This window comes from Pelodiscus sinensis, chromosome 10 (genome assembly GCF_049634645.1).
Source record: "Pelodiscus sinensis isolate JC-2024 chromosome 10, ASM4963464v1, whole genome shotgun sequence".
Lineage (NCBI taxonomy): Eukaryota > Metazoa > Chordata > Testudines > Trionychidae > Pelodiscus > Pelodiscus sinensis.
The window spans coordinates 35,970,268-35,997,017 of record NC_134720.1 but is presented as its reverse complement, the minus strand read 5'-3'; the positions used below and the strand labels follow the sequence as shown (position 1 = coordinate 35,997,017).

The 26,750-nt window shown below is 37.9% G+C and overlaps 1 protein-coding gene across 2 annotated transcripts in view; it reads left to right on the top strand.

Moving 5' to 3' along the window:
* The window catches only part of BCHE (butyrylcholinesterase), a 43,182-nt gene extending 16,756 nt beyond the window's left edge, over window positions 1-26,426 (top strand). The window contains exons 3-4 of one of the 2 annotated variants that reach the window (XM_006123419.4): window positions 16,819-16,985; window positions 26,113-26,426. In XM_006123419.4, the coding sequence (XP_006123481.2) occupies window positions 16,819-16,985; window positions 26,113-26,237 (292 nt within the window). In that variant the 3' untranslated portion in view covers window positions 26,238-26,426. Of the gene's footprint in view, window positions 1-16,818; window positions 16,998-26,112 lie in introns of both variants that reach the window. The other variant, XM_075937874.1, reaches the window with a different exon arrangement.
* Window positions 26,427-26,750: the final 324 nt, after the last annotated feature.

Here is a 26,750-nt window from a genome sequence, read left to right as displayed (position 1 = left end):
AGTATTGGATCTGGTTCTTTCATGTTTTTCAAAAACTGTAATTCACTTGGAGCATTTCTAGTTTCATAAGCTTCATTTTGGGGGATACACTTTCTACAAAACTTTGAGCAAGAAGAAGACAGCATTGCTTTTGGTTTTCCCTAAAAATATCTCTCCAGGGTAGGAAAGAGAAAGAGGTTTTGTTTCTTCTTTGTAAAGAAATAAAACATCTGAAAAGATTGTGGAAGAGGGTGGCTCCAAGAGGGTGGCTCCAGAGCAAACTCGTCATTAATTAATTTTTGTTTTAAATAGTCTTTCACTTATGCTGACTCATGTTTTTTCTGTTGCTATTGTTATGTTGGGACCATTTGAAGCTGGACCTACGTTAGGTCTAAACCAGGTCTCAGGCAGCCTGAGACTTGAATGGCTACCCCTCTTAGACCTGCACCTACTAGAGCTCAGCAGAGTGGATTCAGCCAAACTGTGCTTGATGAAGAGCCAGTCAATAGACTAATACTTGTTGAAAAACTGGGAGCTGAATATCGGGCTCTGTACATCCTTCTGTGTTCCAACATGAAGACATAATCAATCTGGATGAATTTTTGGTGGACTTTATCTGAAATTGTATGCTCTATTTTAAGTGAGATCCATGATGACAGACACATTTGTTACTCTCATTTTTCTTCACCACTTTTGCTGCTCTTCAGAAAGCTTTTGGAGGTAAATGAATGACACTAACTAGTATCAATCACAGTGAGCAGAATGCTCTGCTACCTCCTACTAAGATGAGACTTAAGGAAAAGTTATATGGCATCCCAAATCAGTTTTTTCTAGGTTATGCCTTTTGCATTCCTTTGTTCATTATGTTTATTCAGTGTATTTTTCTACTCATGAGTGAAGGGAAATTGAGAGGACAAAGGCAAATCAGATGAGATGGAAGCTCAAGAAAGTGGTAGAATATATAAGGATAATTTTTAAGGCTTTGTCAGAAATGTCTCCTGTTAAAAGAAACTTTCATAGTTTATCTCATTGTCTTTACAACTGATTAAACAAATATTTTACAACTTAAAATAACAACAATAACAATAACAAAAATGAGCCTTTGAAATATTCAACCCTAAGTTTTAGGGGAACCTGGGTGGTTTTGATTGTTAAAGCTTAGAAGACTCTTACTTGGATAGTACAGTCTTCCCCTGATATTCCTATGGTGGACATATGATAAATATTGGTAATTTTTTGTCAATTTACTCCCTATAAATATAGTGTGACAGTTTCAGAACAGTGAGACCAAAAACAGAAGTGGCATGCAGAGTCCAGTTAGAAGCCAGAAAATCCTGCTGGAAGCCAGCTAGAACAAGAAAGAAGGGTAGATCTAGGATTAATTAGAAGTGTATGATTATCAACAACATAGAAAAATGTAATTTGAAATGGAAGGACTTAGGTCACATGTCAGCTGATAAACAAGCATGGAGAATGTAGGTAGACCAATGTGCTGAAAAGCACAGAATGGACTAAGGTCTAAGGTCATCAAGAGTCCAGACACAATTATATAGGAAGAAATATTAAATCTAGATCAGGGTGGTCAATAATTTTTCTGGGGGAGGGGCACTCCAAGAATTTGGTATGTGGTCAAGGGCCGCACTCTTCTGTGATATTAATGGAGGAGGTGTGGAGTCTTGGATGGTGGATGGGTGCAAAAAGGAACATGTGTTGTGGGATTAGGATGTAGGAGTTTGGGTTGTGACATGGAACAGAGGATTGGGGCATAGGGTCCAGGAGAAGATATGGGTGCAGGAGAGGATTCTGACCTGGAGGAAGGGGTGCAGCATCTGTAAGGTGGTTGTGACCTGTGCCATATGTGCAGGGGCTTGGGTGATGACCTAGGGCAGTAATAGGAGGTGACACGGGGCAGGAGATTGAGGTGCATGGTCTGGGAGGCAGTATGGATATAGGAGTGGGGGTGCAGAAGGCTGGTGGGGTATCAAGTGCAGGCTCTAGCTGGAACTGTAGGTGGCTCCCAAACAGCACCCCCATATCCTGCTCCAAGAAACTGCAGGGGCCATGTACATCTCAACATTCTGTGTGCCCTTTGGCAGAGGCTCCACATGATGCCCTCACTGCCAGCTCAATCTTGCAGCTCCCATTGACTGGTTTCCAGCCAATGGGAACTACAAGATTGTGCTCATGGTGGGGATAATGTGCAACCTCCACCCCATGGCATGGCATGCACATGCTCCTCCCCCACGGATGGCTGCTTTGAGCAATATGTAGGGTGTGTCAGGCTGGGAGTCTACCCAAGGCTACCACTGGGCCATGCAATGGTGGCAGGCCCGTTTTGATAGGTTTGGCAGGCCTATTTTTTGCCTACCCATGATTGACATTTATATATAAGTTGTGGGAGCAGAAGGAGAATAGGGATTAAAGGATGAGACTCTCTAAGCCTCAGAGATGTGGAGCTGTCTATTTGGACTGAGAAACGTGGAAGTGAAGAAGAGTTAGAAGGAAAGACAAGGACCTACTGAAGGAGTTATCTGAGAGACTGCAGGAGTTGTGAGATTGGACAGAAAAGGAGCGTGACAGTTCAATCATCTTCAAAATATGGTTGAAACTTTTGGAGTCAATAGGTTGATATAAGAGGGATTATACAGTAAAGAGGAGACAGAAGAAAGAGTTACATGTGATACCAAGAGACAGCAGCAGAAAAGAGGATGAGAAGACACACATTAAGTCACCAAGAACTAGACCATACAATATCACCAAAGTCAAGAGGAAAAAGGAGCTGGAAGAAGAGAGGGATCAGAGGTGTTGCAAGCAGCAGATAGATTAAAGATAGTAAGAAAAAAGAATCACCTCTATAATTTAGCAAGAGCAAGACACTAGTCATCTTTGTCAGGTAGGAAGGTTTTGGTCAAGTCAAAAAGACAGATTGGAGAGAAATGGGATTTAGGGAAAAGGAATTCTGACAATGTGAGGCATAGTGGAGCCATTTTATAATTGCAGAAAGAGGCTGGGAGGAGGAAGCCCTTATAAATATATTTATTAAGTGCTGAAGCACAAAAAGGAAAACTTAACCTCTCCTCTCCTCCCCACATCCCTGCTATAGAACATCCCTAATACTGTCTTTTTTTCCGTTGACTCATTTTGGAGCCATAAATAAATCTGTGGAATTCATGCTTTCTTCACAGATAATTCACAAACAAAAAATGCCTCACAAATACATTATTATAAACTCTTGGCTTCACTTTATTTAGGAGTCTTTAAAATGACTTGGCATCATTCAATATCACTACTAATGTTCACACATATTCATATATTAAACAGCAGTAATGGGAACTGCTGTTTAGCTATTTGGTACATTTGGATCTATTACACTGTGCAAGAAGCCAATAACTGAAGACACACGTTTGGCAGTCATTTAAAGTTCTGGCTTGCAAACTGACAAGCTGTCATAGAATTTCAAAATAGAAAAAAGGAATATTTAGTTTAGCCATTTTGTTTCTAATGGGACAGGGTTACAAATTGTTTAGATTGGCCTCATATCATTGCCAACATAAATAAAAGGTGCACATTACTTCCCATGTGTACATAAAAACAGACTCGGAAAAAAGAAGTTTTGTTCTTGACACGAGATGGGTCAAATCATTGCTGAAAAAGTTCACGCACTTCCAAGTAGCAAATCAGAGCTTCACTTAAAAAAACCATGTAAACATCATACTTAACTCTCACATCAACTTACAGACAAGACATTAAAATTACAGTAAAAAGATTTTTCTTGAATTATGCCACTCTGTGCTGTATAAATGATGGTCTCAGCTACCAAAATATGGTACAGGTTCTCATCCTAATTAGGATGGTTCTGTGAATAAAACATTAGACTGAGACTCACGAGATATAGATTCCCATCTTGACTCTACTGTGGGTTCTTTGTGTGACTTGGAGCAAATCACTTTGTCTCTGTGCCTCTGTTCCCCATCTCTAAGATTATATAAAAAATGTGTTTCAGGTGTTCAGATATCAAAATGAGGGGAGCTATATAAAAACTTGCTGGTAGATAGAAAGTAGTAAATATGCTGAACTACTTTGAAAGACTTCAGAATCCATCCAAAAGTACACTGCCTACATGGAAAAATTAAAGAGCCTTGAAAAGTCAAAGGGCTGTGAGTGCCCCACTTGCCTGAAAGAAAAAGATCCCCCTAAGGCAGAGGGAAACACTTTTCCACACAATTTGGGTGTGTCTAGACTACAGGGGTTTTTTCGAAAAAAATGGCTTTTTTTCGAAACAACTTCCCTTGCATCTAGACTGCTGCTGCGTTGTTTTGAAAGTAAATCAAAAACATGTGGAAGTTTTTTCAACTGTGGAAAACCTCGTTTTACAAGGAAGAACGCCTTTTTCAAAAGCGCTCTTTCGAAAACAGGCACTATGTAATGCAAACTGTGCTTTTTCGAAAGAGAGCATCCAGACTGCTTGGGTGCTCTCTTTCGAAAAAGCAGCTTACTTTTTCGAAAGTACTGGTTGTAGTCTAGATGCTCGTTTTTTAAAGAGGCTTTTTCAAAAGTATCTTTCGAAAAAGCCTCTTTCGAAAGAGGCTTGGAGTCTAGCTGTAGCCTTTGTGGTTGCTAAGGATGGGATTTACATAAATACCTGCTTATGTGCATGTGCAAATTGTGATTATATTAAGAGCAGTGTATGTCTAAGATAGTTCCTACTTAAGGTTTTCAATTATACTTTTGAAGATGTAACAAGGAGCTACATGGGTCAAATATTAGTACTTAGTTTCACTAAACCATAACTTTCCTACAGCAGCACATTTACACAAGGAAGAATTTTGTTGCTATTTAGTCTTAACATCTATGAATTGAAATGTGCAGGTTTTTGTTTCTCAGAGTTTCAGTTAAAATTATAGGATTATCTAGAAAAATAATAGAGTTTGCAGAAATTATGGTCTATAGTTTGTCTCTTTTGAATTAAACATTGTACAATAACATTTTAGAACTTAAGCTGTGTCTGTGGCAGAAGATCAGTGTTTATAAAATTAGGATTTTACCCTTGATTAACACTGAATCCAGGTAGATGTTCACACTAAATAGCAACAATACTCTTTCTTGTGTAAATGTGCTGCTGTAGGAAAGTTATGGTTTAGTGAAACTAAAGACCATACTTTCTGCAAACTCTGTTATTTTTCTAGATAATCCTATAATTTTAACTGAAACCCTGAGGAACAAAAACCTGCACATTTCAATTATCTCACAAAAACAAAAGAATGATTTCCATAGAAAGTGATCTGTGTCAGAGAAGTGGCAGTGAGGAATGATAGAGAGATAGCTATGAGTCTAGGGCCAAATTGGCAAAGGAACCTCAATCTGGTGTCTAATTTTGTGCCTGCAGTTTGGTTCCTGTCAGCTACAGGTGCAGCCAATTAAGAATGAAAATGCAATCTAGCTGCATTATTTGTGGGGGCAGTTGTTTTGGGGGCCACGAATCTGGAAGTCTGATGTCTAAATTCAGTCAGTTCATGATCACAGTTTATTGCACAAACAAAACTCTATTTCAGTGCAGGCATGAAATTAGAAGCTGTTACAGTCTTCTCTCCCAAATGATTCAGCCCTCATGGTTTTTGTGCATCTGCCCCTAGGCCACAGCCTAAGCCATTCACAGACTGTCTGTGGTTACATCACAGTAGTGCAAAATTCCAAGGTCTCTTGTCTCCAGCTTGTAACAAAGAGATCCTTTTGGGGGCTGGAACTGCTATTCAAATACGCTGTTGTTTTGAATACTGAAGCCTAACAAATGTGCCTGTGTTGGTTGTGATTTGGTAAGGTAGAAGCCTAAAGACAAACTTCCTGGAATCACAGTACTTCAAAGGTTATTATGGCTGTAACATGATATTGAGTACAAGACCAAAACATGACAGAAATCATTAGAACATTAAAAGGATTATACAGAAATTAGTAAAGTCATAGCATATTATCTCTGCTGTCCTTTCCAAAGAAAGCTAAAAATGGATTCTTCTCTAAGCTCTTATGACATCTAGACTCTAGGAAAAGACGATCATCACTGATTTCTAATAGCAAGTAGGAGTGTAAAAAATCAAATTGAAAGGTATCCGTGAAAGCTACAATTAGTACCACATGAAAGGGCTTTCAGGTCTACAAAACACATAGGGTCAGTGGGAGCCACATATTTAATGAATGCACTTATCAAGAGTCTAGCCTCTCAGACAAGTTGTTATATCAGTACTGTAAACTCTATCTACAAGTGAAGAAGTTAGGTGTCTATACAACGATACACTAGGGCTACGTCTAGACTGGCATGATTTTCCGCAAATGCTTTTAATTGAAAACTTTTCCGTTAAAAGCATTTGCAGAAAAGAGCATCTAGATTGGCATGGACACTGTTCCGCAAAAGCACTTTTAGCGGAAAAGGGTCCATGCCAATCTAGATGCGCTTTTGCGCAAAAAAGCCCCAATCACCATTTTCGCGATCGGGGCATTTTGAGCAAAACAAATCTGAGCTGTCTACATTGGCCCTTTTGTGCAAAAGCTTTGTGCAAAAGGGACTTTTGCATGAACGGGAGCAGCATAGTATTTCCGCAAGAAGCACTGATTTCAGACAGTAGGAAGTCAGTGTTCTTGCAGAAATTCAAGCGGCCAGTGTAGACAACTGGCAAGTTTTTCCGCAAAAGCAGAAAAACTTGCCAGTCTAGACACAGCCTACGGCATTAGGGGCCTAATAAAAATTTCACTGAAGATAAGGGCATCAGCCCCTAATATGTCTTTATATCAGAAGAAATTGGATCAGACCTCAAATTCCATCTTAAATAATAGTATCAACTGCCTTTAGGTTAAAAGGAAGGAAGAAGAAACAGGATGAAAAATCAGTTGCTTCTTTACTAGCAGATATTCATAAGTATCATCTGAAATACATGCGTGACTATTTGTTTTAGACAGTCCCTGTTAACTGTCCTTCACATTGAGGCCTCCTTAGCATAATTGTGAACTATGAGTGTCTGTTAAAAGAGAGATGAGCAAACCTCAAAATGTGTGGAAACTCAGTCTCATAAGATTAGATGTTTATTTGAAGCCAGGGATGTTTATTTGAAGCCAGGGGCATGCAGGGGCAGGGGCAGAAGTGAATAACTCACTTCCAGGGCCACCGTACCAGTCAATTTCAAGACTGGGGGGCAGCGGAGGCAGAGTGAAGAGACTGATGAAGTCACCCTGATTCTCCTAGGGATACCTCTGTTTGAAGCTTTTCTAAACTGAAGTTATCTCTTCCATATTCTCATGTATGCCCTCTATTTTTGTTGTTGTTGTTATTTCATCAATTCATCCATGTAAATCTTAGTTTTCCGTACACCTCCACAGTTTTAGGCCTTTCCTATCCTAGACACTCCAAGGAGTTCCTGAGTTAAGGGCTTGTGGTAAGGGTTGCAGAGTGGGGATTGGTAAATATGGGACTGTGTTCGGAGCTCATGAAGATAGAGGTTCTGCCAGCTGGGCTATATGAAGGCCTGGAGCATATTGGGCCTTAAGCATCTTTTTCTAAACCAATATAAATATAAAAAAGAGCAGAGTTTTGTTTAATTCAAGATTACACCCGAGATTCAATCTGTTTAAGTAATTAGTTGGCCATTAAGGGAGGTTTGTACTTGGCAGAATATACTAACTTTCCTCAAGAAAGTAAAACTTACAGTAAAACATACAGTAAAACTCCAATTGTCCGGCATCCAGTGGTCCGGGACTCCTGATAGTCCGGCACCAACTGGAACCTGGAAGTGCTCCGGCCAGCTGGACAACTGGAGCTGCTTTGCCTCTGGCTTCCCCAAGTCCGCCGCTGGTCAGTTTCAGCAGCGGTGGACTTGGGGAAGCCCTGGGGCAGAGCACCCCAGCTGCTTTGCCCCCAGCTTCCCCAAGTCCGCTGCCGCTGAAACTGACCAGCAGCTGACTTGGGGAAGCCAGGGGCAGAGCAGCTGGAGTGCTGCTGGGTTGGTCCCGCAGAGCCGCTCATGTGAGGGGCGGCGCTGCAGGACCAACCCAGCAGCACCCCAGCTGCTCTGCTCCCGGCTTCCCCAAGTCAGCCATTGCTTACTGGTGGCAGACTTGGGAAATCTGAGGGAAGAGCAGCTGGGGTGCTGCCAGGTTGGTTCCGCAGCACCTCCCTCTCCCACGCTGAGCAGTTTCCCGCTGACCCCCACCCCCACGCCAGACTCCTAATAGCCCCCCCCCTTCCGGTACTCCATCATATCTGATAATCCGGCACCCCCTGGGTCCTAAAGGTACCAGATTATCGAAGTTTACTGTAATTTGTTTTAGTCCCAACAAGTTTAGTCCCAACATTTTGAAAACCAGTCTTGAGGACATTTAATGTGTGACAGGACTGGATAAATGAAGCCCAGGCAATTCACCCACAAGAACTCATGTGTTTTATTGTACATTATAAGAATGTTGTAGAGTACCATAGAATCAGACAAAAATGGACACAGCAGAATATTACTTCTATGGAACAGTGCATAGCACAATAATTTATTACTTCAGCATTTATACACGTCACTGGTGTCATCAAGTAAGAATCTGGAAGGAATATCCTGAGCCTTATTTAGCATGTGTAAGTGATAGTGTGTACAAGTCCTTCTCCAGTTTTTTTGGGAGCTGAAATGAGAGTAGCTGGCTCACACACAGATTTCTCCAGGGATCAGCAGAAGAAATAATGTTTGTTTTTAATATTCCTTTCTCAGTTATTCTGTAATTTCCTTATGATAGGGCAATGGCCCCACAAACTCTATTTTGTGGGGAGGGAGATGGACAACAACAATAAAAATAAACATTCCATAACATACCCCTTTAATATAGACAGTAGCAAAGGGTCTCATTCTGCCCTTCCAACTCATGTTAAATAATACTCACATGGTTTTCCTACTCAATTCAATGTGAATACTCATCTAAGACATACTCAATGTAAAGGTTACAGAAGCAAGACCTAAGAGGGCTGGGCTTTTTGTGCCATCTTCCACTTAAGGAACAAGGCAAAATTTCAGAAATTGCTGCTTACAGAGATCAAATTAAATTAGATTAAAAAAGTAGATCAATACCTTTAAAAACCACTGCATTATACATGTGCCTAATGCTATAGGAACTTGGAGTCAGATTGTGGCTTGTTGCTTGGAAGGAGTCCGAAGAGCGAAAGGGTGCAAGGGAACTGGATTTTTAAGAATAGCAATACTGAATCTTTTCCTATCATCACTAAATATTCCACATGGTGATAATGACACCAATGGAGTTACCACCTTTCGAAGTGGTGCTTCCCGTAGTTTCATTATTCCTTACAGCACCATTCATAATCAGAGACAGGATAGTGTAATACTTCTGTTATCTTGTCTTTTATTCTAGCCTTGTGAGAATCAAAGACCCAAAGAGAATATTTTTCAATAAACCATTAGGCATAATGCATTTACATTGGGAGCCCATGAGATCATTTGATTAGCTGATGTGTGTGGGGGGGGGGGGCGGGAAATGTTCCAAAGAAGTGTTTTAATTATAAAAATCTGGAGAATGAACTCAGGATGCCGACTCTCATGCTAGTCGCCCCAGTTGGAAATGATATTGAGACCAAATGTAATCTGTGTATTCATGAGTGATAGTGTATCACGTTGCCATTTTATTCATTCAGGAGTGTTGGTTCCCACAGTCTTGTAATTCTAAATAGCACACTCAGAAACTTTGGATAATAGACCAGGTAGCAAAATGTTTCTGTCATCTTGTCTTTTCTCTCAGAGTTACTTAAATAAAGGAGAGCCTGAAGAGGGCATTTTAATATAAAATATTTTGGCCCAGTACAAATAATTTGCCCAATGAGCCCATAAGTGGTCAAGCATTAGTTGACTTGGGAAAATATGCTGATTAGCTGACCGAATTTAAAAAATCTGGAAAGTAAACTCATTATACTGAATCACTCATAGGTAGCCCCAATTGGTAATGATATTGACATTAAATGTAATCTCTTTATTCATGTCGTGAAAGACTCTTGCATTTCAGCAGACCCTTCTTCTTGAATGAAAATTTTACACAATAATTAGAGGTTCTAGAATATTTTTGTGTTTATTTTCCCAAATATTTGAAGTGTCCTTCAGCATCTGTTTGTACTGCCATGAAACAGAGTTTCCAGAAATATTTTTTCTGACATTGAGCAGTATTGCTCCTCAGGCTGAGGAACGTTTGGGCTGTCAGATTTCTGGCTCTCACCAGTGCCCACTTGACAATGAATAGTGTGAAAACTGATAGCTGGATTTCAGTAAATCAGGAGATAGGACAAATTGTTTCTGGGTTTGGGGAGATTGAACCAAGGCTTAACACCAAGGGCATGTCTAAATTAGGAAATCGTTTTGAAATAACTAAATTAGACTTAACTTCCAATTTTACAAAATCGAAACAGCATGTCCCCACTTCGGGGAAGCCTCAAAATTAGTCCGAGGTAGTTCTGTTAATGTGAATGAACTACCTCGACATAGAACCTCCGGAAGCACTTGGGAGTAATTTGTTCAGATTACTCTGGGGAGTAGTTATTTCAAAATAGCGTCATCTGAGTGGCCACATTAACACTATTTAGAAATAACTATTTTGAAATTAGCATTATTCCCTGAGGAAAGCAGGAGTACTGATTTCTAAATAAGCGGTCCATTATTTAAAAATAAAGGGCATGGTAGTGTGAATGCTCCACTTATATATTTGACTTAAGGGGGGTTATTTCAAAATAACACCCCAGTGTAGACTAGGGCCAAGTCTGCATCTCTTTTCAATTGGGTAGGTAAATGTCAGTTTAACTTTGACCTCCAGCCTAAGAAAAACACTTGGAAGTGTTATACCACATACACAAATGTGTGCTTTCACTGGTTTGCACTCCCTCTGGGAATCACACAGCAGCCCGGAATTGTTATTAGCCTAGCAGTTGTTGTGTTGTGACTAGAAAGTGAAAATAGGTATAAATATCATGCATCATGGCCTTTAGAAATTATGTGAGACATCTGGATACATTTGCCTGACTAATGCGACAAACTCTTCCTGCCATTCTCTGAAATGATCTAGTGCCTCACATAGCTAGTTACATTTTGAAGGACTGGAACAGCATAAACATGCCTGGTGCTCCTCTTCAGCTCTCCAGCTAATTAAGAGTGCCCGTCTGTCCAAATGGAAGAAAGAGAGAACAACAAAACCATTTCTTCCAGAAAGTGCTGTTCATCCAGCTTAGTCAAGATATTAAAGATATTTTATTTGGCTAATTTGCTCAACACTCAGTATGGTTAATGAGGATTTTCAATGCAATGTAATTTTTAGCCTGCAATTGAGTCATAAGAAATATTGCTGAGGGTCCCCACCCCATAAGCTTAGCTCCTTCCTCAAACTGCAGGACTCTGTCATCCTTACACTCATTGAACATTCTGACTACACTAAAATTAATGGAACTACTTCCCTCAGAGTGACGAGGTCTTAAAGTCTGGCTCTTTGTGTGGTTATTTCTAAAAGGACAGAGTTTGCTGTTGTTACTCACACTAAATGCTTCACTACTCCTTGAATATTGCCACTAAAATCAGTAGGATAGATTGCGGCCTTGTCCCTCTTGGCTAAGCAGGGGTAAAAGACCCCTCTTCCTTTTTCTCATTATACCTGGATCTCTGTGAAAAAGTGGGATGGATGATAGTGGGACCTTACTTGAGATGGGAAATAAATTATATTTATTCAAAAGCAACATGGTAATTTTTGTGATACCAAGCCACAGTTTCTTGCCACAACTTGCCTCTGGGGTGCATCATTTGTTTACAAATGCTTGCTCACTACTGTATCCCAAAACAGCAAAACATTCTATTTTCATAGTTCTTACAGGCCTTGTAAAATCAACTATGGGGATGTTAGGGAGACAGAAGTAATTGTTTCCCATTGTTTTGAAACCACACAGCAGAACAGGAACCCAGTGCTAGAACGATCATTATTATAGTACCATAGATGCTTTAAACAATTACCTACCCAATTTCATAGAATGGCAAGACATGTGACAGTGACTAATTCTGGGCATAGATGAAGAGATAAAATGTTGTGCAGTATTTCATCATATGAGCTTCTTAAAGAGGAATACTTGCTTATTTTGCTCATGTTCATTATATCAAGGGAGAAGTTTCTCATTGTTTTAATACATATGCATGTATAAACACATGCACAAATCCAAATAGCTGTGTGGATAAGCTATGATCATATATTTTACTGTGTACTATTACCAGTGCTGAAAGTACTTGTGAAAAAGCTTCCATATGAGGAGAGGTTAATATGACTGGGACTTTCCATCTTGGAAAAGAGATGACTAAGAAGAGGGTATGATTGGCATGGAGACAAGTAAATAAGGACGTATTTATTTACTCCTCATATTGCAAGAATTAGGGATGCCCAAATGCAGTTAATAGCAGATGTAAAACAAACAAAGGAAGTATTTCTTTATGCAACACACAGTTAACCTGTGGAACTCTTTGCCAGAAAATGTTATGAAGCCCAAGACTGTTACAGGATTCAAAAAAGAACTAGATATGTTCATGGAGGATAGGTCCATGAGTGGCTAATAGCCAGGATGGGTAGGGATGTAAAATTATGCTCTGAAGAGTCCCTAGCCACTGTTTGCCAGAAGCTTAGAATGGAAATAAATCACTTGATAATTACTTTGTTCTGTTCATTCTCTCTGATCCACCTGGCATTAGCCAATGTCAAAAGATAGGATACTAAGCTAGATGGACCATTGGTCTAACCCAGTATGGCTGTTCTTATGTTCTCAAGCTAAAGGATAACGGAATACTTCAAAACGTCTCAGAGGGGTAGCTATGTTAGTTTATAACTTTAAAAACATGCGTAGTCCTGTAGCACCTTAGAGACTATATATATATATATATATATATATATAGTGTATCATGAGCTTCATCAGATGAATTGAAGTGGAAATAACAGAAACCAAGACTGTCTGGTTTGGCCATTACATATGGCAAGGGGGCATTTCAGCATCCAACAGCATATATGTGTTGAGGAGCAGTAAAAGGGCAAACTCAATGGATGCTCTTTCACTGAAATTGAATGCACTAATTTACAGGTCTTGGAGAATTCATTTCTTGAATGCTAGTAAAAAAATGTAATGAGCTGTTGCAAAATGATGAACATTCCCCGTATATCATCTTAGATTAAGCTGAATCTAATTGTGTGTTTGATTGATAAATCATCCATAAAGGTAATGCTGAGGAAATACTAATAAAAAGTAATGAATGCTTATATTGTGTTCTCAAATAGTATCAATCATATTACTGAGAAAAATAAGGCAATAGAAATATATTTATTATGATTAATAAAGCTCTGAGTGAAAGAATACCACAATTTCCCTGTTAACTGAGTTAATTTTGTTCTACTAAAGTTTTCTGTTTGTTTAAATGTGATGATTCAGCAAAACTGATACCGTCTAGCTTTGCCCTGATGTTTGAACACATTGTGTGAGATGGACACAACATGTTGATGAGGTTTTGATTCTACTTTTGTCTGACAATGATCTTGACTGAGACACCTGAATGACTTGGCTCCAATTTTGCAACTCAAGATGGAGATCACATATAAGGAACAGTTTACTTTTCATCAGTATATTGCTGAGGAGACCAGGAAATAAGTTTGGCCTGCCTCATGTTTTTAAGGACTTGTCATCGTGACTGTCCCTGAATGATAAGCTGCTGTGCCACTGTCAGAGCCCAGAGAAGCTCTTGGTTATGGTTTCAGGGCATTTTCTTAGAAAAAAATTAATGGAATATAAAATCATAGAAATGTAGGTATAGAGGGACCTCAAGAGGACATGTAGTCAACCTTCTGTTCTGAGGCAGGAGCAAGTATACCAAGGCCTTCCCTGACTGGACATCCTTTGGATAAGTATGCCAGTGCTTAATAGTTAAGACACTTTTTCCTAATATCTAACCTAAATATTCTTTGCTGTATATTAAGACCCTTACTTCTTGTCTTCCTCTTTATAATACCCCTTCACATATTTCAGGACTGTTGCTGAGGTCATTTCTTCATTATGAAACTAGTTCAGGTTTTAAATAATTTTTTCTCATTTTTGTTGCTGTCCTCTGGACTGTCTCCAGTAAGTCCATATCTTTTTCAAATGTAGGTCCCAGAACTGGATGTAGTACGCCAGCTGATGCCTCACCAGGGGTGAATAAAGTGGGATAATTATCTACTGTGTTTTACATATAAATACCTCTATTCATATACCCCAGAATGATTTAGTCTGGTTTTGCCACTACATCACATTGTTGTCTAATATTCAACCTCTGATTCAATACACCCCGCCATATCTGTTTCTGACTTGTCAGTTATTCCCCATCTTACAACTGTGCATTTGTTTTTTTCTTCCAAAGAATAGTATTTTAAACTTGTCTTTACTAAATGTCATTTTGTTGAATTCAGACAAATTCCCAAATTTGTCAAGATTGTTTTGAATTCTGATCCCATTTTCCACACTGCTGACAACCGCACCCAACTTTGTGTCATCCACAAATTTTATGAGAATACTCTCCATTCCATTATCCAAGTCTTTAATGAAAATGTTATAGTACTGGACCCAGGCCTGACCCCAGAAGGATCCTCCTAGATATGGCCCCCTAGTCTGACAGCAACCTATGGATACTCTTTGAATGTGGTCTTTAAATCAATTCTGCATCCACCTTAAAATATTTTCATCCAGATCACATTTCTCTAGTTTTCTTATGAGAATGTCATGTCAAAAGCCTTACTAAAATCAAGAAGTTGGAATGGACATTGACTAAGGAGTGAGAGTTTTGGAGAAATGATAAAGAGGAGAGTTTGGAGCTAAGCAATCATTAACACTGTGATCAGGTTTCCATGGATAACAATGAACCGGGAACAGAAAAAAATCAGCAGAAACAGGTTCTCACCAGTTACATAGAACTCTGCTTCCACAAGGGGGCAGAGTTCAAGCTGTGCATACAACCTGATCTTTGTCTTTGTTTGACGCTTAAGTTCTTGCCCATGCAATGATAACATTATCTTCTTAATACAGTTCATTTGTATTTACTCCATTAAACCATAGAATTTCCAGATTATATTGGGATTTACAATGCTTATGACAACATTATTAACAAGAAGGAATGAAAAATAGGTGTGATATGATTACAAACTTAAACAATTGTTAGAAATTGAAAAGATTATAATCCTGTGGTCTCTTTGTATTGCTGAATCTGGGAACTGTTTTTTAATCTCTGGAAATTTTCAGTAAGAAGGGAGTTACAGTACACATCTTGTTAAGATGGTAGGGGTTCGTCTACACTTGCTCCCTATCTCGAGATAGGGATGCAAATATAGCCAACCGAAATTGCTAATGAAGTGGGGATTTAAATATCCTGCACTTGATTATCATAATCTCGCTCCCACACTATTCCGATCGCCAGTTGATTCGAACCAGGAAGTGCGCTCCAGGCATTAGTTCGACTCAAACCCCTTGGTTCAAAATAACATTACTCCTCATTTTGTGAGGAGTAACGTTAGTTCGAACCAAGGGTTTTCATTGGAACTAATGCGGCCTGGAGCGCACTTCCTGGTTCGAATCAGCTGGCGATCAGAATAGTGCGCAGGTGAGATTATGCTAATGAAGCATGGGATATTTAAATCCCCTCTTCATTAGCAATTTCAGTCAGCTACATTTGCATCCCTATCTCGAGACAGGGAGAAAGTGTAGATGTACCCTAAGTATTTTAGCAATGCAGAGAGAATGTTATAATCAGCATGTTCTTGTATGGTAATATACTATATTAATCTGATCATGTTTTCAATCATTTTTAGTAAAGTAAATCTGAATTCATAGGCATAAACCTTATTATTATCTGTAAATTACAATTTGGAATGTCATTATTTATTTTATAGCATAAAGGCTATCAAATGAATACTGACAGCACTATTACTACTCTGATTTTGAACTGAAGTACAAGTCAACTTTGTTTAAGTCATTTTTTCAGAAGCCACAAATAAATGTGCAGTTAAAAGGGTTCCATAAGTTAATAAGAGCAGAATTAGTACAGAAGTGAGAAAGTTAGGAACATAGAAATTGACATGCCAGATCAGATCAGTGGATCTTGTAGTCTAATATCCTGTCTCCATCAGTGGCCAAAAACTAGACTCATTCAGGGTAGATAGAGTGAGAATAAATTGTGATTTTGTGTGTTCATTAACACAATGGGGACATTTAGCATATTGTAATTAAGGGCCTTTTCTGCTAATACAGAATAAATCATCATCTTCTCCTGGACCTTGCTTTAACCTGGGTTTAGACTCCAGTCACTTAATTAATACAGGTGCAAACCTTTACCAGTTAGGCCTTCCATGTCTACTTGACCAATGGACTAATTTCTTAGACATTAGCATTCACATTAAAATATATGTAATACAAGCTCTTAAATTTACTGTTTTTGAGTCACTTATAACAGTTTGTATCTTCAATTCGATATTCTGTGTTCAACATATGCAATTTATGTTGGTTTTATTAACTTCATTTTTTTTCTTTTAGGATAAGAAAAAACAAATCTTAATGGAGTATAATTAGTTTTACTTTTGTTAATTAAATGTAGTGATATGAAAAATTAAAATTTTTACTATTTTGGGTGGTTTTTTAAAATTTCTGTCATGTAATAAATGTGCTCCAGTCATTCCAAAGTATCATATTGATGTGTGAAACAAAATAATCAATAGTATAAATTTACTCTGTTGATGCACACAGGTAATTTCCCATGAGAAATGCAATATTTCTCTTTAATCATTTAGAACTCCAAATGGGACTCAGATTAATGGAACCAGATGGCCAATCTTCACAACCACTGAACAAAAGTACTTCACATTAAACACTGAAACTTCAAAGATATATACAAAATTACGTGCCCAGCAGTGTCGATTCTGGAATGTATTTTTTCCCAAAGTCCTGGAGATGACAGGTAAACTTTTTGGTAAATATGCATACATAAAGTACTCTGTTTGGTACTATCTAACATTCAAGTTAGCAGCATTGTATTTCAATCTGAATCTCAAAGCTTATATTTGAAAAGATTATTTCAATGGAACCAAATCCTGAGGTCTTTATTTGGGCAAACTCTCATTCACTTCAGCAGGAGTTTTCCTTGTTACTCTTCAGCTTGTTATGCAATCCCAAATATGTCTGATCCGCAGAGAACAAATAAGTCTGCTATAGCTTCCAGCTGAAGGGCTTTTGTTGAAGCTGTAGCGCAGCAGGCTGTTAATGATGGAGATACCAAATTCAGTCCCCAGTGATGACCATGATGGCCAAAAATGGAATCTTGTCTGCAATTAGAATTGCCAAGGGCTGCAGATGCTTAGGATGAGTTTGCTCTACCCTTTTTTACCTAATCCACACAGGATGTGAGTTTTCTGCCAGCTGGCAGATTTGGTTCTTTAGGACCAAGCTGTAGAGAAGCTTGTGATTTATTTCTGGAATTCCAGGGAGGCTCAATCTCTCGTGACAACCATGAAGACAATAATTATATAAAGGTTGTGTAATATAAGAAAGGCGAGACCTCAGGATTTGGCCAATGCAAAATACCACTGGATTTTAATTAAGATTGTCTGCATAGTTCTTTTGCAGTGTTTTCCTCAATCACTTTTCATAACTTTTTATTAGGGATGAATAATTGCCACAGAGTTTGGAGTTATGGTGTCAGTGCGTTTTGGAGTTTGGATTTAGTCATTAAGACTGAAAGCTGGATACTTTTTTGAAACTTGGTTATGCTATCCAAATACATTCAGACTTTAATAACTAAATATCTCTTGGAAACTGATCTTCCTGTCAGGGTTCTGGTAGCATTTGCACTTTAGGGAGCCCATGGCATAGATCAGAGTTGTGTGCCTCTGCATATTTTTCAGGAACAGTCTTTTTAAAAATGTTTTGAAAGTTCCAACTCTCATCTAAGCCTAGATGGAAAGAAGTGTGTGAAAAGAAAATCAGGTTTTGAAAAAGTAAAGTGATAATGTCACACCCTACCATAAGGTTTGGTTGATGGCTGGCTCTAGAAATGGGTAAGTGTTTATGGTTGCAAGAGGAGATTTTTATTTTATTTTTCTGAAATGGTTAATCTATTTCTATGTTGTGCCCTTTGGTCTATTACAGTTTTGCTCGTGCTCCTTCTGAAGTCATAATTTTTGTCATTTACTTCAAATGGAGCAGATTCAGAACAATATATTTATACTTGACTGAGATCATATCACTTCAGTTTACTGAGTTTGAATCACAGACTTGAAAGGGGTAGGATTGGGTTATGTGAATGGTTTCAAACTATCTATTGAAACCATTTGCTTTAATCCATTCTGATCTGTTTTGGTTCTTATACTATGCTGCATTATCTGAGTTCAATATTCCCATTCATTTCAATAGAAGTAGCATGGGCTCATCAGTATGTTGAAGGTGACACCCAGTAGTTCTCAGCATCAGACCTCATTTTATTAAATAAGAAAAACCAGAAAGGAATCTGTATTATTAGCTGTTTGGGTGCCACTTTGCTATGTCTATTATCACGACATTCTGCCATTTGGTGGCTGTGTGGGAGATTTTACAAAATAGCAAGTATGTTTGTGTGTGTGTGTGTGTGTGTGTGTGTGTGTGTGTGTGTGTGTGTGTGTGTAAATTTGGGTCATTTTCAGGCGAGAAGTGGGTATTTCAGATTTACACACAGTTGGTTTAATCTGCATTTTGATCATCAGGCATTACTCATAAAAACGATAATTGTATACTCCATCTGTTTGGATGATGTTATTGATATACAAATATACTGTGTATACCAAATGTTCTGTGACACGATTTATATCAACACACATGCTTCAGCATCTTTTGGCAGGCCAGTAGAGTGGCTTTGCACATCCTTGGGCTGGAAAGGATTATAAGCCACCTCTCGTGATATCCCTAGACACATGAAAGTATGATAGTTGATATACTATAAATCATTTATTTTAATCCCCAATTTAATATGCATGTTTAAAATATTTTTTAAAATTTCTGCAACATAGTCTCGCCAAAAGTAAAAGGAAGGAGACAGACAGTTGTTAATGGGTGGTCTTTTTTTTTGGCATTGCCATTCTTTTGAACAGAAACATCGGACCTTTGTATATTTAAGTTTCCTACACAACCTATTCCAGACATGAGAAAAAATCATTTTAATTTCCACAGATAAACTTCCTATGATGCATTTTCATTGCAAGGGTTCTTTTCAATGAAGCACTGAGTTCAAAAATATTTTTTTGTATCTCTTTATTTCCCAAAGGACTCAAAGCACTTTACATACCATACACAGAGATACAGCCTAAGATCGCTTCACCTAAGGTTGTAACAGCCGACTTTCCACTTTCCAACTGCTTTAATATATAACAACAATGCATAACAATTTAGGACAGGAAGAGATGAAATATATGATATCCAATTGAAAGTGCAGCTGGAATTTAGGTAGACAGGAATGCAATAATTCCAAATGGAATCTGAACAGGACACCAAAAGTAACATGCCTCCTCTTGAAAAAAGGCAGTAGATTTTTTTAATTACCTCTAGTGGTCAGAGCCTCAGTTTTAAATGGCATCTGCAGACATATGGTATTCTCTTTTACCATCCTGGGAAATCAGTTTGGCTATGTCTAGACTGCAGGCTTCTTTCGAAAGAGGCTCTTTCGAAAGCATCTTTCAAAAGAGCCTCTTTCAAAAGATCGCGTCTAGACTGCAGGCGGATCTTTCGAAAGAGAAATCCGCTTTTTCGAAAGAGAGCACCCAGCGAGTCTGGATGCTCTCTTTCGAAGACGGCCTCTTTACATTGAAGAACGCCTTCTTTCGAAAGAAGGCGTTCTTCCTCGTGAAACGAGGTTTACCACCATCGAAAGAAAAGCCGCGTTCTTTTGAAATAATTTCGAAAGAACGCGGCTTGAGTCTGGACGCAGGGGAAGTTTTTTCGGGAAAAGGCTACTTTTCCTGAAAAAACCCCTGAGTCTGGACACGGCCTTTGGTACTGAGCCATCTTCCTCATTTTCCTTTGCTATCCAGTGGAAGCTTTGAAGACTCCTGTCTACATAATGGCCAGTCCCAAAACTGCTCAGCATGTAGACAAATCTGGTTTACCACACACTAGGCAAGACAGACACTTGGCTAAAGAAGTAAAATAGAAGAGACAGCAAAATGTTCAATGGCTCTGGGCTGTTTCCAGTTTCCTACAGAAGCAAAATGACCAGAGCTGGCAAAGCTTATAGTATTGCTGCAGATTTAGAACAAGAGAAAAACAAATCTCACACATGCAGTTAACAGAAAAAGACACACATGGAAATGCCAGTCTCTGAGTATTTGGTGTTGGTACAGTTTTGGAACTTTTCTAGTTCCTTTGCCTTGGAGTGGACTTCCACACTACTATTGAGGCCCTTAGTTACAATATATATTTTTTGTTCTGACAATACAACTAGCCTCGTTAACTGGACTAGTCTGGTGTATGTTCTTGATTCTGAAGAAGACAGAACTCTTGCTACCTCAGGCTGCAATCCTGAAAATGCTCAACTTTCATTGGCCTTCAGAAAAACTTAGGGCATGCAACACCATGGCAGGAACAGATTTAAATATTCATATGCACAACGATAATTCTGAGGGTACTAGCATTGGCACAATTCATAGAAGTCATCCTGACAACAGATTTTAAAGGGATCCTCAGATTTAAGAGCCAGAAGTCCTTAACCTGTATTAGAGGAAAAACTTAAAAAACAATGAATTATCTAGCACACCTTAAAGACTAACAAAACATGTAGATGGTATCATAAGCTTTCCTGGGTACATGGTATTAGAGTGGTAGCCATGTTAGTCTTTAAGGTACCACAGGGCTCCTCATTGTTTTTGCAGAACAGACTAACAGATTTATTTGAGCATAAACTTTCATGGGCAAAGACCCACTTTGTCAGTTGCATTCACTAGTCCATAACTGGTAATGAACAAGAATTAGAATAATAGATTAATATACTCAAAATAAGTTATTAACTCTTGAGCACTCTCCAGTTCTAACCAATATTAATGATCAAAATGTAATGTATCCAAATTAATGTTCCTTCCAGTACGCCAGCAATCTCTAATGCATCCAGAGCCCTAACTACCACTGTGTCTGTCTCCCATTGAGCTGGCTATAGGCAGAACAACTTTCAGTTTCCACTCCATTACTTCCTCTGGTCTTTTTAATTTTTTAAAAAAATTGATAGTGATATTGTGTCATTATATATTACTTATGAAGAAACAAAGATAAAACTTCAGTATAGCTTTATCAGAGGATTTGGTGAATGTTCTAAGAAAAATGTCATAGGAAAGCTAAAAATTCAGCTTGGCTATCTTGCAACCAAAAGCATATCCAAAACCATTATACATTAGACAAATATTCACTTGTTTATAGATCATTAAAATGCCACAAGTCGACAGTTTAATATCAGAAGCAGTGTTCATATTCCTTTTGGTTAGATTCTGCAACCATTACTCATTTTGAGTAGCGCCATTGATTTCAATGGGACTAAGTCTCAGAGTAAGGCACTACTTAATATGAGAGTGGCAGGATACAGTTCTTAATGTCCTCTGTCCATTAATTTAGTTTTTCATCTTCCTGCAGCCTAGTTAGAAAGGAAGTTAAAACTTATAAAAATATTGTACCAGCCAAACACTTCCACTGACTGAAGGAAGAAGAAGAATGTGGTGATTTCCTTAAAAACAAACAAGCAAACAAAAAAAAACCCTGCTTTGTTGGCTAAAGTTATATGGATGACTAAAGAACATTCAGTAGAGATGTCAAAATATACCTAATCCTGCAGTCCCTTGCACCTGGACAGTTCTAATATTTTTCAGAGCCAGAAAGATATTTGCAGGCACAGTACATAATAGCAGCTAGGTAGGACAGAAACATTACTCCTGACTTATGTATGTTTCCTAGTAAATTATACTATATCATAACTGTTGTGTGACCTTTCACCAGCTCGTAATGTTCATAATACAAAATACATTCACGTTCCCTTTTGTCTGATTTAACAGAGGGTTAAATAAGGGCATGGAGCCAAGTTTATCTTTGCTTTAACTCCACTGAATTAAGGTACGGTGACATACCAAGGCATTGTGGACAGGGATGTGTTGCCAACTGTTTGATCTGGAGGTATATCGAACACTGTTTTCTTGCTGTGTCAAACTGGTCCCTTTAATATGTATTAAGGGCCTGAACCAAAGCCAAGTGAAATCAAAGACTCTCTATTTTGTTAATTATTAAGTGTCTATTGTTCATTATTATTATGTATTGTTATTATTTTTATAATTTATTATTTTATGTATAATCATGTCCTGCAAACCATTTTTGGATAATCAACGACAAAATCTTTCAAGTTTTGCAAATAGAAGATTTGGTCATATAAAACTGAACTGAAACTGCATCTATTAAAATGTATTAATTATTTCATTGGTTGGCTTTTGTTGTGTGCTAGTGAATTCAAGTAACCCTGTGCTCTGAATTGTAATTATTGGTCAAGATGAATTCTCTAATCTCTTTTTGCCTTCTTTCTGTCAGCCCATCTAAAGTCACAGGTGGTTGCTTCAAAGAGATTGATGATGTTGGTGATAATGGGATGCATTGACTTGTGACTTCAATTTTGATCTTATTGCTGAAAAAGAACAAACAAATGGGAACCCAAGTTCTTATTTCAGGGCTTTAGTGCCTCTTTTTCTTTTTTAGATTCATAGTGGTGGCTATTTTCTAGTTTCTCATTGTCCATTTTCAATAGCTCATTCACTTCTTATATCAGTTAGGAAGCACTGAAATGCCTTATAATTTATAATTGAGATCAGTTATTTCTGATTAAAGATGTATGGACAGGAGATGTATTCAAGTTTATAAAAAAAGTGAGCATGAATATTTTCTAGTCATTAAGTCTTCAGAAATATCTGAGCCTCTGTACCTGAACTACTCATGAAGAAATGTAATAGTTGCCTGAATCAATAATTGGGCAACATTGCATGGATAAATTAGACTGGATACCCATAATCTAGTCTAAGAAATGCAATAAAATCCAGGTGTTTTTCTCAAAATAATACTAGTAATGGTCCAAATGCTAAATTACCCATCCTTTTGACATAGTTGCAAATAATTTGGTTTTATCTAAGAGTCTGATTTCTTATTTAAAGTAGAAAATTATGCACAGAGCAGCAATTATGGTCAGAAAAGTGACTGTAAAAGAGAACATTTAGTATTGTTCATATCCAATCCATATAGGTCTTATGAGTCATATTTACATAGTTTATTGACCAAAAAAGTTTTTGAATGTTATTAACATTTGGAAAAGCAAAAGCTTTGGGGGTTTTTGATAATGAGAAAACTGGTAAGGAAAAAAAAAAACAATTACCTGAACTTTTCCCAAAACCCAAATCTAGTGAAGCCCTAATGATTTTGTAGCTTTGAAAACAAAAAGTTTGGTTCATCTATTTTTTTAATAGTTTTTGCACATCTTCGTTGTTCTCTTCACTCTGCTCCAGAAGTGAAAGCACTGAATTATTCCTGCAGTAACTAAAACTAGGAAGGAATTTTAAATGTTATTTAAATGTCTCTTGTCAAAATTCAGCTGACCTACAAATAACCTTTGTCCCTTTTGATGAAGGAATGGCTACATTGGGCCAGATCATTGCTCCATCTAGTCCAGTAACCTGTCTGCTGAGAGTAACCAGTGCCATATGCTTCCAAGTGAATAAATACAGAAGGACAGTGATCAGATGTTCTATCCACTGCCATCTAGCTGCTAATAGTCAATCATTTAAAGACACATAGAGCATAAGGTTATACTCCTAAACATCTTGGCTAATAAGTTTATGGAGTTTATAACTCCATCAGTGGCTATCTAATTCTTTTTTCAATCCAGTTATGCTTTTGGTGTTCATAACATCCCTTTGCGAAGCATTTCACAGTTTTCTATTAATTTCATTGAGTAATTCTGGTTCTTGTGTTAAGGGGCGAACAACTCCTTCCCTTTCACTTTCTTCACACCATTCATGATTTAACTGACAATCATCTCATTTCTATGATGAACCATCATGGGCTTTTTGATCTGCATTGATGGAAGCTATTCCATGCCCCCTAATAATTTTTGTTGACCTTTGCCATTTTAATCTTTTTTTTTTTAGATGCAGTAGGCAGAACTGCACTCAGTATTCAAGCTATGGGCATAGCATGGATTCATATAGGAGCATTATGACATTATCGGTATTATTATATATCTCTTTCCTAATAGTTGCTAACATTCTGTTAGCTTTCTTGATTGCCACTTTACATTAAACAGAAGTTTTCAGAGAATTATCCATGACTCCAAGATTGCTTTCTTGGGTAGTAACAGCTAATTCAGATCCTATCATTTGGTATGTATAGCTGGGATTATGTTTTCTAAGGTATACCCCTTGCACTTCTCAACATTGAATTTTATTGGCCGTTTTGTTGCCCAGTGTTTTAACTCTTCATGGGCCATTTTGTTGCCCAGTTTTTTTAACTCTTTACACTTAGTTTAGTATTTAAATATATTTAAATTTATTATTGTCTGCAAACTTTATTGTCCTCACTGTTTATCCCGTTTCCAGAAAGTGCTTGTTGACACCTTCGAATAATTGTAATAGATTAGTGGGGCATAATTTTCCACAACAAAAAGCCATTTTGCCTCTTCCCTATCATGACTCTGTTCTCTATTAGGGCTTCAATCACTTTGTCTGGTATTAAAATCAGGCTTACCAAGATTTAACTACCAACATTGCCTTTGGGACCTTTTTTTAATACATTGGCATTACAGTAACTATCTTCCAGTCACCTGGTATAAAGTCTGATTTTAAGTGACAGGTAACATAGCACAATTAGTTCTTCAATTTAATATTTGCATTCCTTCAGAATCTTCAGAAAAATATCATCCAGTCCCAATGAATTTTCATTGTTTAATTAATCAATTTGTTCCAGTACTATTGACACCTCTGGGACAATTCCCTAGATACATTATCTAAAGATAATGTCTTGGGTGCTTCTCTACAACAGGCTTAAATTGAATGGCAGTGTGATTTCACCACTTATCTCTATAAGATTTTGTACAGCACTGTCATGATTCTGTCAATGGTAGAGTGCACTATACAGGAGCTATGTGGCGAGGGCAGGCATTACTCCTATTGTCCCCGCCCCAACAGGTATTGTAAGGTGTCTCTTTCTAGCAGGTCAGAGCTCAAATCTTCAGCCAAGGCCTTTTGGTTGTTCCATCCCCTTTTCAGGACCCAGGTGAATCAAAAAAGCAGCCCACAGACAACAAGTGAAATTAAACAAAAATCTGTCAGCAGTTCCCTCCAGAACATGGGATTTTGTTCCTTCAGAAGGTCCTGGGACTTGTCCACTGTCCACTTCAGAGTTCAATGGGTTCCTTCCAGTGAAAGTTTCAGTCCCCCCTCCTTTTAGCTCAGTCAATCTGCACCAGTTGTATGTGGGGAAAAGGGCTCTTCATGCTTTTCACTTCTCCTGGGGCTGAGGAAATTCAGCGGCCTATTTCCTTCCCAGAGTTACCCCAGCTGAGTGGAGTTTCCTTCGTTTAATAGTTCCTCCAGTCCTGGAATGATTTGCAGGTGAGGAGTGGCACTGCTACTCCAGCCCAATGAAGCTCCTTAACCCCTTCCATACCTCTGTGAGTGGCAATATGATCCTTATTGGGGCATCTGAGCTGTACTATAAACTTTGTATTAAATAATCCCATCTTCATTAAAATTAAAACAGAGCTTGCTTTTAAAAGCTGAGATACACTGATCTTTGATAAACATATATGCAATGTAAGGAGAGCAAGTCCATCTTCATAAATATACCTAAGAACCCGCCAGAATGATAGATCTTCATTTGAACTCACTACTTCCTGATGAAGCCTTAAAATTTTAGCTACTGAATTTCCAATAGTTGGGGGTGACAGAAAAAGAGGAGGGACTGTTGTATAGTTCTTTAGAGAAAATTAGTTTTCAATTAATGTACAAAGAGATTCAAATTTAGATTAATACAGCCCATTTTGTGCTTTACAGGAAATATTGATGAAGCAGAACGAGAATGGAAAGCAGGATTCCATCGCTGGAACAATTACATGATGGACTGGAAAAATCAATTTAATGATTACACTAGCAAGAAAGAAAGCTGTGCAGGTCTCTAATTAATAGCTTTACCCTTTCTAGAATGTCCATATTACCATTGATCAAGGCAAACATACAGGTAACTATCCAACATGATTAACAATAAACTTTATTATGTAAATTAAACAAAATGCCATGAATATAATATTGATTTCCCAGATTTTTTAGTTGATATTCTACTTTGTATCCCAATAAACAATATAAGGCAATCAGAGTATGTTTAATAGGACTACAGAGATTAAAGTATGAAGATTAATGATGTACATATCATAAACACTAGTGGCTTAAAGTCTCACTTCAAGGAAACATAGTAATCTGTTACAGAAAATATAAAAATTGAAATAACAGTATTTTATAATATTGTCTGAGAAGCACAACTGATGTAGGTCCTTAGAGGCAATGTCATAGCACTGTGAGTCTGATGCAGTTGCAATTTAGTTGACAGAAACAGATGATAACTTTTCTGGACACAACAAATATTTAACTGCTTGTTAAATCAAAGGGCTTTTATAAAGAGTTATTAAACTTTGAAT